Source organism: Trachypithecus francoisi, unplaced genomic scaffold, assembly GCF_009764315.1.
Source record: "Trachypithecus francoisi isolate TF-2019V2 unplaced genomic scaffold, Tfra_2.0 Lachesis_group8, whole genome shotgun sequence".
Lineage (NCBI taxonomy): Eukaryota > Metazoa > Chordata > Mammalia > Primates > Cercopithecidae > Trachypithecus > Trachypithecus francoisi.
The window spans coordinates 12,524,552-12,535,374 of NW_022681473.1; the positions used below are offsets into that span (position 1 = coordinate 12,524,552).

The window sequence follows — 10,823 nt, forward strand, 5'->3', positions numbered from 1 at the left end:
AGTGAGACAAGATGCTGACTTTGGGGCAGAGTGAAGCAAATAAGCAGTCTTTTGCATGATGAGACTTGAAGAAGATACAGAGGATGGCAGTGCATTCAGGGTTAATTTAGGCTGTAGCTTGGGGAAGAAAATCAGTGGTCATCACTGCCTTTGTGTGCACACTGTGTCACTAAGCAAAGCTCCTGAGAACAAACCGCTGGGATAGTCACGACCCTCTCTTGGAGTAGATGAATTCTAGGGACAGGTGCCATAAGGAAAGGCTGCAACCCCCACAACAGAAAATACATATTTATTAAAAATAAAGTTAGTTTCATGATGACAGTAGAAAAATAACACTATGAGCTACTAAAAACGTTCTGGAAACTCAGTCTCCGAGGACTGGGGTGAGAGGCTTTCGCATCACTCTGGAAACCCACCAATATGAGGCTCTCTGTGCTCATGTGGGACAGGTATGGCACAACTCGTACAGGGAGCACGTGGCTCAGGTCCTGCTTGAAGCCCAAGGAGCCTAGATGGTCCACACAACATGCTCTGGCCACGGTGATCAAAGAGGAGAACTTGAGGTCAGCAGGGGACTGGTTCTGAGAAGGGGCAGGATGGGAATAACCTTGCCCGTCCCTATACCGGAGTGTAGAACAGTCTCTTGAGCTCATGGTCCTGGTTTAGAAGATGGTACCCACTGGCCTTATGCTGAGTTGCTTGCCCAAATGTCTGTGCTGAAGAAAAGCCACACAGCCTTTCTCAGGATAACTTGTCCCACCAATTCTCACTGGTGTGGCTAAAGTACCAGAAGCAATATGTGTGGTGTCAGCCTGATGGGGTGCTGGCTGAAATTCTGTACTTCAAATCCTGTCCATACTGATGGCAGAAAGAAAGAAAATGTTAAAAGACCAGTGAATGAGAGTAGCTGGCCTCGACTGTTCTATATTCCAAGTCTCCTGGCCCCAAAGAATAGGGAGGGTATCCTCCCTGAGTGGGAATCGATCTACCTACCCTAAACAGGAAGGCAATCCAATAGCCACCCCTTTCCCCTCCTCTAGAGAAAAGTCTTCTAGATCCCTTAGGCTTCAGAAGAATACTGAATCCCTCCCTGGGATGGGAACCCAACCCTCTAGTGATGAGAAATGGTCCCTCAGCGAAGCAGTACCTGGAGAAAGCAGCCAAGGTGAGCACCTCAAGTAAAAGCTCTGAGCCACAGAAGAAGAGCAAGATGCCGTTCATGATGGCTTCCAGGCGGAGTACATAGGTCTGCAGCAGCAGGTAATAGGAGGCCATCATGGCAGATGGGAAGGTCAAGGCCACGCTAATACTGAGTGGCATCTTTCGTTGGCAGAGGTTTCCCTTTGTACCTGTGTCAGACAGAACCCATGGAGTCATCTCCAAATGGTCTGCTTTTCCTGGCCCAGGGGAAAGATGTGGGAGATGTGATGGAATGGCAAGGCACAAAAAATGATCCTGAGTGGGGGTATGCAGATTTATAAATGGGGTCCCACTGTACTGAAAGTTTGAGGCTTGGCAGAGTTACAAGATTAAAGTCACTTAATCCAGAGGTCCTGCTTCCGGTCTGGTCCCCACTCAAGGGACAATGGGATCTTTATTTGGGGAAAAATTTTTTTTTTATTATAAAAATAATATATAATCATTTAAAAATTTTCAATGGCCAGGCATGGTGGCTCACGCCTGTAATCTCAGCACTCTGGGAGTCCGAGGCGGGCGGATCACAAGGTCAGGAGATCAAGACCATCCTGGCTAACACAGTGAAACCCCGTCTCTACTAAATATATTAAAAAAAGTGGCTCAAGCCTGTAATCCCAGCACTTTGGGAGGCCGAGACGGGCAGATCACGAGGTCAGGAGATCGAGACCATCCTGGCTAACACGGTGAAACCCCGTCTCTACTAAAAAATACAAAAAACTAAACGGGCGAGGTGGCAGGCACCTGTAGCCCCAGCTACTCGGGAGGCTGAGGCAGGAGAATGGCGTAAACCCGGGAGGTGGAGATTGCAGTGAGCTGAGATCCAGCCACTGCATTCCAGCCTGGGCGACAGAGCGAGACTCTGTCTCAAAAAAAAATAAAAATAAAAAAATAAAAAAATTAGCCAGGTGTGGTGGTGGGCACCTATTCCCAGCTACTCCAGAGGCTGAGGTAGGAGAATGGCGTGAACCCAGGAGGCGGGGCTTGCAGTGAGCAGATATCATGCCACTGCACTCCAGCCTGAGGAACAAAGTGAGACTCTGTCTCAAAAAAAAAAAAAAAAATTTCAACACAGAAAATAATTTTTGAGTATATAGAAAGTGAAAGGCCTCCATGTCTCTACACCCTGAAGATTATTAGAGAATGATGTGTATTGTTTAAGATTTTTTGTATGTATATATTCACATATTACTATTTATTATTATAAAAATAGAAGCATACTCTACATCCTGTTTCGCAACTTATTTTTCCCCACAGACATTTTTCCACACACAGAGCTACCTTAATTTTTTTTTTTTTAGATAGTGTTTCATTCTGTCACCCAGGCTGAAGTGCAGTTGCATCATCATAGCTCACTGCAGCCTCAAACACCTGGGCTCAAGGGATCTTCCCACTATAGGTACACGTCACTATGCCCAGCTAATTTTTTTTTTTTTTTTTGAGACAGAGTTTCTTGTCACCCAGGCTGGAGTGCAATGGAGTGATCTTGGCTCACTTCAACCTCCACCTCCCGGGTTCAAGCGATTATCCTGCCTCAGCCTCCCAAGTAGCTGGGATTACAGGTGCCCGCCACCATGCCCAGCTAATTTTCATATTTTTTAGTAGAAGCACTATTTCACCATGTTGGCCAGGCTGGTCACGAACTCCTGACCTCAGGCAATCCACCTGCCTCGGCCTCCCACAGTGCTGAGATTACAGGCGTGAGCCTGGCCAATCTTTTTTTATTTTATTTTTTGTCTCACTATGTTGACTAGGCTGGTCTCGAACTCCTGGCCTTAAGCAACCTTCCTGTCTCAGCCTCCCAAAGTTCTGATTACAGGCATAAGCCACTGCACCTGGCCTTAACTGTTTTTTTTATTTTTAAATTTTTAAAATTTTTTTATTTTTTGAGACGGAGTCTAGCTCTCTTGCCAGGCTGAAGTGTAGTGACGCGATCTCAGCTCACTACAACTTCCGCCTCCTGGGCTCAAGTGATTCTCCTGCCTTACCCTCCCTAGTAGCTGGGACTACAGGCACACGCCACCACACCCAGCTAATTTTTGTATTTTTAGTAGAGACGAGGTTTTACCATGTTGGCCAGGATGGTCTTGATCTCCTGACCTCGTAATCTGCCTGCCTTGGCCTCCCAAGTGCTGGGATTACAGGCGTGAGCCACCGTGCCCAGCAACTGTTCTCTTTTTTTTTTTTTTTGAGACGGAGTCTTGCTCCTCTGTCGCCCAGGCTGGAGTGCAGTGGCCGAATCTCAGCTCACTGCAAGCTCCGCCTCCCGGGTTTGCGCCATTCTCCTGCCTCAGCCTCCCAAGTAGCTGGGACTACAGGCGCCTGCCAACAAGCCCGGCTAGTTTTTTTGTATTTCTTAGTAGAGACGGGGTTTCACCGTGTTAGCCAGGATGGTCTCAATCTCCTGACCTCGTGATCCGCCCATCTCGGCCTCCCAAAGTGCTGGGATTACAGGCTTGAGCCACCGCGCCCGGCCGCAACTGTTCTTTTTTAATGGTTATATCTAAGTCCGTTGAATCAGTCCCGTAACTTATTTAATAATCCCATATGGACAGATGTTTAGTTTGTTTATAGTGTTTTGATGTTACCAAATTTTTGGCAATAAACATTCTCATATAGGTATCTTTGCATATCTGTGGAATTTTTTTTAAAATCTAGTTTAGAAGTGAAATTGTTGGGGCTAAGAGTAAAATATTACATGGTAATAACTATTACTGAAAAGAGTTGTACTAAATTAAATTACCACAAAAGTGTATAACAATCTGTTCCCCACACCCTAATACTGGGTGTTATAAATCTTTATCTTTGCCAATCTGATGGGTAAAAAAGTTACTTTGTTTCAATTTGATTTTTATTAGTGAGTTTGAGCATCTTGTCAAGTTTTACTGGTTCTCTGTAATTATTTTTACATGAACTGCCTATTAATGTCTCTTACCAATTTTTTTTTTTTTTTTTTTTTTTTTGATTCTCACTGTCGCCCAGGCTGGAGTGCAGTGGGTCATCTTGGCTCACTACAACCTCCGTCTCCTGGGTTCAAGTGATTCTCCTGCCTCAGCCTCCCGAGTAGCAGGGTTATAGGCACGCACCACCACACCTGGCTAATTTTTGTATTTTTAGTAGAGACAGGGTTTCACCATGTTGGCCAAGCTGGTCTCAAACTCCTCACCCACCTTGGCCTCCCAAAGTGCTGGGATTACAGGCGTGAGCCACTGTGCCCGGCCAATATTTAAAGTTATTTTGTCTTTTCCTTAGTGATTTATGTGAGCCTTCTTTTATCCTTTCTTATATGTTGCAAGTAATTTTGTTCCTAAGTTTGTGCTTTAACATTTATTTCAGGGATGACATATTCTAACAAATAAGGGTTTTGCTCTGTATTTCTGGGATTATAAAACCTGTCCTACAGGCCAGGCATGTTGGCTCATGCCTGTAATCCCAGCACCTTGGGGAGGCCAAGGCGGGAGGATTGCTTGAGGCCAGGAGTTTCAGACCAGCCTGGGCAACGAGACAAGACACTGTCTCTACAAAAAACACAAAATGAGCCAGGTATGATGTCGCACGCCTGTAGTCCCCGCTCCTCAGGAGGCTGAAGTCGGAGGACTGCTTGAGCCCAGGGCTTCAAGGCTGCTGTGCGTTATGATCGTACCACTGTACTCCAGCCTGTGACAGAATGAGACCCTGTCTCAAATAAATAAATGTTTAAAAAACAAAATCTGGTCAGGTGTGATGGCTCACACCTATAATCCCAAGCACTTTGGGAGGCCAAGACAGGTGGATCATGAAGTCAGGAGATCGAGACTATCCTGACCAACATGGTGAAACTCCATCTCTACTAAAAATACAAAAACTTGCCAGGCATGGTGGCGGGTGCCTGCAGTCCCAGCTACTCAAGAGTCTGAGGCAGGAGAATTGCTTGAACCCGGGAGGCGGAGGTTGCAGTGAGCTGAGATCGTGATACTGCACTCCAGCCTGGGAGACACAGCGAGACTCTGTCTCCAAAAAAAAAAAAAATCTGGCCAGGTGCAGTGGTAATCCCACCACTTTGGGAGGCTAAGGCAGGCGGATCACAAGGTCAAGAGATGGAGACCATCCTGGCCAATATGGTGAAACCCCATCTCTACTAAAAATACAAAAATTAGCTGGAAGCAGTGGTGAACGCCTGTAGTCCCAACTACTCGGCAGGCTGAGGCAGAAGAATCGCTTGATCCCGGGAGGCAGAGGTTGCAGTGATCCGAGATTGTGCCATTGCACTCCAGCCTGGCGACAGAGAGAGACTCCATCTCAAAAAAAAAAAAAAATCCTACTGAGATCCTTATTCAGAGAATTGTTAGGGATCTTAGTACTGATCTGTGCAGGATATGCTGCCTGCCCTGACATGGAGTTACAACTGAACCTGTTCCCCCAAGAATACCAGTGAGAAGAACCAGGCACTCCTTTTGCTGTTAGGCAGCTGGGAAGGTATCATATAATATCCCATTCTATTGCCCATCTCTAGCCTTACAGAACAACAAACAGGTAAATCCTGACCCAATGTAAGAAGCAGCAACTTGAAACTTCAGAGAGGGAGTAATGGGATATACAGATCCAGTCTCTGATAGTCAACCTAGGTTATGTACTTTTCTTGTTAATCAAGTTACAGATACCAGCTTGTCTCATAAAGAGTGGAAATATTCTCTGGACAACACTCACCAAAAAACAGGCGAATTACTTCAATTCCAAGATAAAGGAGGAGCATCACCACATCCAGTACTAGGTTAGCTGTTGGATATGGTAGCAGGACACCTGCCAATACAAAAGCCAGAGTTTGCAAACAGCATAAAACAGCACCCACAAGAACTGCCACACACTTGAGAAGAAAGAGGACATCAGTCTCAGCTTTCCATGAGCTAGTTGGTGAAATGTGGGCATTATTACAGCTGCAGGATACATAAACTCACAGTGTGACCCAGGCTCATTATTATGCTATTTTATTCCTAACTCCAAAAGACTCTGGGGACTCCACTCTCCAGAATGATTGGATGCACATGGGTACACGGGCCACTGAATAGTTTCTAAGGGTCATCAATGGGCTTACAGTGGAGCTCAGCAAAGACCAGTGATGTGGGCAGAGTCAGAATGGAGAAGCCCACATTCCCCAAACTCAAGAAATTCTTGGCCGGGCGCGGTGGCTCAAGCCTGTAATCCCAGCACTTTGGGAGGCCGAGACGGGCGGATCACGAGGTCAGGAGATCGAGACCATCCTGGCTAACACGGTGAAACCCCGTCTCTACTAAAAATATACAAAAAATTAGCCGGGCGAGATGGCGGGCGCCTGTAGTCCCAGCTACTCGGGAGGCTGAGGCAGGAGAATGGCGTAAACCCGGGAGGCGGAGCTTGCAGTGAGCTGAGATCCGGCCACTGCACTCCAGCCTGGGCGACAGAGCGAGACTCCGTCAAAAAAAAAAAAAAAAAAAAAAAAAAGAAATTCTTGCTGAGGGGCTGCCTATGGAATCATACTCAAAGAAGCCATCTGATGAGGAGGCCTGCCTTGCAGCGACAAAGAACTGCAGGGGGCAGAAAAGAGCGGAAAATAAAAAGGTTCTTGGTCCGGAGTTGGCTCTGAGCTGAAGTGGGGAAGGGATGCTGTCGTCAAGCCCCACGCCTTCCTTACCTTTATACAGAAATATGAAAAGTTCCAGTAGGAAATAGGTAGCATTATACCACGCGTTCAGAAAGAACAGGATTTCCAGCGGGGTGGAGGACAACCGTTTACCTGAAACAGCAGCATAGAAAAGTGGGATGGGCAGGAAGGCAGCTCCCTCTCTGCTCCTATGGGTTGGTGTCTAACTGGGGAAACCAGACGCCGCAACTAATGGGACTGGCCACCCAGGGGCACTTCTGGTTGCTGATAATGAGGGGCGAGGGTACGGGGTGGATGTGGAGGGGGCTTCCCTCGTTTCCCAGGAATCACCGTGAAACTCGACTCTTTGGCTTCAGGAGTAAAAGTCAAGAGGTAACTCTCAGCTGACAGACATCTCAAAGATCTCACCCTGTCACTATTTGGGAGGGGAAGTTGGGGCGTGGAGACCAACAGATTCGTACCTGAGCCATCCTAGAAGTGGCCCAGCCAAGGATCTGCGGCTATTTGAGCCACGCACCTTGAAACCTTCAGGGACCCGGGTGGGCGGGTCCGCGGAAGCCCGCTTTGGACCAGGGAGGCTCGATGTCCCTAACGCTACAGAATGGAGGGTTTAGGTCAAGCTCTGGGACAGAGGTGCGAGGGAGGGACCAAAGGGAAAGGGACCAGCGACTCACACACCTCCGGAATCTCACCTCGCGGCGCCATCTTCAGTCCCCGTGGAAACTGCGTACGCTGCCACAGCGGCTCCCGGAGCAACGCGGCGCTGCCGGAAACAGGGACTGAGCGGCCGGGGTTTCCGGCCCCTCTGCCCGCCCGCGGCACTCTGTGGTCACCCGGAGCCGGACGAGCTCGGGCCAGGCGGCAAGTGGCCCCCGCTCGGATGTCCTCTCTCCAGACCTAAGGGAAAACAGTGACCGCCCACGACGCCGTCGTCTGCAGGAGCTCGTGGGTGTGGGGTAGGACCCTGGAGGCCCTTGGGCTACCGGGCGTTGGGCGGAAGTGGCCAGTTGTGACAGTGTTACCAGGAGACTGGCAAATAGGTCCTCTCCCACGATTCCCATTTTTCGACGGAAGACGAGAAACGGTGTGAGCGACGGATATCTGCAGATGCGGGATGGGAGTTAGCATTGGTCTTTTCTGCGGCCGATTTACCTACCAGGTAGAGACACTAGGGAAATAGAGCGTCCTTTCCAGGAGCACACATAAAGAAACTGAAATGAGTCACCACGCGATCCCTAAAGTGGTGCAGTGGGAGCTGAGAGGACAAAGCGCTCCCAGGTGGAAATCTAAGTTAGTTTCCAAGAGACGGCCTGTGAGCTGGGCTTCAAAGCCTGCCTGATTCGGATTTGCAGCGGTAGGAGCGTGTTGCTGGCCGGGTTTAGTGGCTCACGCCTGTAATCCCAGCACTTTGGGAGGCCGAGGCGATGGATCATCTGAGGTCAGGAGTTCGAAACCAGCCTGGCCAACATGGCGAAACCCCGTCTGTACTAAAAATACAAAAATTAGCCAGACGTAGTGGCGCGCGCCAGTAGTAGTTCCAGCTACTTGGGAGGCTGAGGTAGGAGAATCGCTCGAACCCAGGAGGCGGAGGTTGCAGTGAGCCAAGATTGTGCCACCGCACTCCAGCCTGGGCGACAGTGAGACTCTGTCTCAAAAAAAAAAAAAAAAAAAAAGCATGTTGCTCCAGGCAGGGAAGTGCAAAAAGAAGGGTTTTGAGAGGACTCAGGTTGACTTGACTTGGCTGTTAGCCCGTTTGTCAATCAGGCTAAAGCCGGAAACAGATGGCACGCTCCAACCAGGTAACCTGAGGAAAGTGACTAGGCTTTATTTTATTTATTTAATTTTATTTTTGAGACGGAGTTTTGCTCTTGTCACCCAGGCTGGAGTGCAGTGGCGCTATCTCTGCACTCAGCCTCCCAAATAGCTGGGATTACAGGTGCCCCCCACCACACCCAGCTAATTTTTTTTTTGTATTTTTGGTAGGGACAGGGTTTCACCATCTTGGCCAGGCTGGTCTCAAAACTCCTGACCTCAGGTGACCCGCCCCCCTCGGCCTCCCAAAGTGCTGGGGTTACAGGCGGGAGCCACTGCCCCCGGCCAAGAGTGACTAAGCTTTAAGCCAAGTGCTGTACCCCTGGCTAATTGGGATGGGGTGGGGCAGTAATTGTTACTTCTAGGCTTAAAAGGGAAGGGCCTGAAACAATTCCCTGAAGCTGGAGAGAGTAATATGTGCATAGAAGGCCTCGCACTAGGAAACCCCACTCTCTAAGAGGCTAGTGGAGAAATAGCAGGGATCTCCCTTTCCCTTCTCCCGTCTCTGATCTCTGCTTGTGTCTCCCACTGGTACAACTTAACTGCAAGCTGGAGAGCAAGGAAGCCCTTAAATACATTTTTTAGGGTCAGTAGGAAAGCACAGAGCACAGAGGTTAAGGTGGAAAGGGATCCAGATCCTGCTTCCCCATCTTCGCTGCCTACAAGACAAGAGACATTAGACAAGTTCCTGCTCTGAGCCTCATACGGAAAGAAAGTGGGCCAGCTGCACCAGGCGCGGTGGCTCACACCTGTAATCCCAGCACTTTGGGAGGCCGAGGCAGGTGGATCACTTGAGGTCAGGAGTTCAAGACCAGCCTGACCAACATGGTGAAACCCCATCTCTACTAAAAATACAAAATTAGCCGGGCATGGTGGCACATTCCTCCAATCTCAGCTACTTGAGGGGCTGAGGCATAAGAATCGTTTGAACCTGGGAGGCGGAAGTTGTAGTGAGCTGAGACCGAGCCATTGCACTCCAGCCTGGGCAACAAGAGTGAAACTCCATCTCAAAAGAAAAAGAAAGAAAGTGGGCCAGCTGCACCAGGCGCGGTGGCTCACACCTGTAATCCCAGCACTTTGGGAGGCCGAGGCAGGTGGATCACTTGAGGTCAGGAGTTCAAGACCAGCCTGACCAACATGGTGAAACCCCATCTCTACTAAAAATACAAAATTAGCCGGGCATGGTGGCACATTCCTCCAATCTCAGCTACTTGAGGGGCTGAGGCATAAGAATCGTTTGAACCTGGGAGGCGGAAGTTGTAGTGAGCTGAGACCGAGCCATTGCACTCCAGCCTGGGCAACAAGAGTGAAACTCCATCTCAAAAGAAAAAGAAAGAAAGTGGGCCAGCTGCTTGTTTTTGTAAATAAAAGTCCTTTGGAGAACATCATCATGGTCACTTACTTACATGTTATTATATATTGCAGCTTTCATGCTGTTATGGCAATGTTAAGTAGTTGCAACAGAGACTACATGGCCCACAGCCTTAAATACCATCTGACCCTTTAAGAAAAATTTTGCTCACCTATGTCAGAGTATGCCACAATGTCACAGATGCCAAAAGCTGACAGTGAGGCCAAATTACTGATGGCAAACAGCAGGAACATCAACATGGCAACCTGGGCCCCCTGCTCCCAAGTCCTATGAGTGACACAATGACCCCAGATGGTGCTGCACTCAAGGAGTTATGCCACAGCTTGGCAGAGCCCAGAGCCAAAGGCTCAGTACCTTTTTTAGCAAGCAGCAAATAAAGCCAGGCCCCTTCCGCTGGGGTGGGAGAAATTACACTGTCATCACACTATGGTCACTTTGGTCTACTTAATTGCAATTGCTTGTGTGCTCAGTATCAGGAGACAGACTTTCAGTTTGACATAGTAAGAACATGCAGGGATGCTTGGGACCCATATAAGACTGTCCCAACAGCCAGTGCCCTTGCTAAATTGATTTTTTCTAGGAGGCTTGTTTTGTACATGATCACATCATCAGTAAATAAAGACATTTTTACTTCTTCTCAATCTCTATACCTTCAATTTCTTTCTTTTTTTTTTTTTTGAGACAGAGTCTCGCTCTGTCATCCGGGCTGGAGTGCAGTGGCCGGATCTCAGCTCACTGCAAGCTCCGCCTCCCGGGTTTACGCCATTCTCCTGCCTCAGCCTCCCAAGTAGCTGGGACTACAGGCGCCCGCCACCTCACCCGGCTAGT

The 10,823-nt window shown here is 48.6% G+C and overlaps 1 protein-coding gene across 5 annotated transcripts; it reads right to left on the reverse strand.

Annotated features, from left to right (window-relative positions):
- Positions 1–271: 271 nt before the first annotated feature.
- Positions 272–8,030, reverse strand: TMEM216 (transmembrane protein 216). Of its 5 annotated transcripts, none has more exons than XM_033203914.1 (5): positions 7,504–8,016; positions 6,842–6,943; positions 5,881–5,973; positions 1,148–1,349; positions 272–858 (listed from the first exon to the last, which is right to left on the reverse strand). In XM_033203914.1, exons 1-5 carry the CDS (start codon positions 7,514–7,516, stop codon positions 843–845), a joined length of 426 nt encoding a protein of 141 aa, XP_033059805.1. In that variant the 5' UTR covers positions 7,517–8,016; the 3' UTR covers positions 272–842. The 5 variants fall into 5 exon arrangements, with proteins under 5 accessions (XP_033059805.1, XP_033059806.1, XP_033059808.1 ...); XM_033203915.1 differs by having other exon boundaries at positions 273–858; positions 1,215–1,349; positions 7,504–8,030; XM_033203917.1 differs by having other exon boundaries at positions 273–858; positions 7,490–8,005.
- Between the last annotated feature and the right edge of the window lie 2,793 nt (positions 8,031–10,823).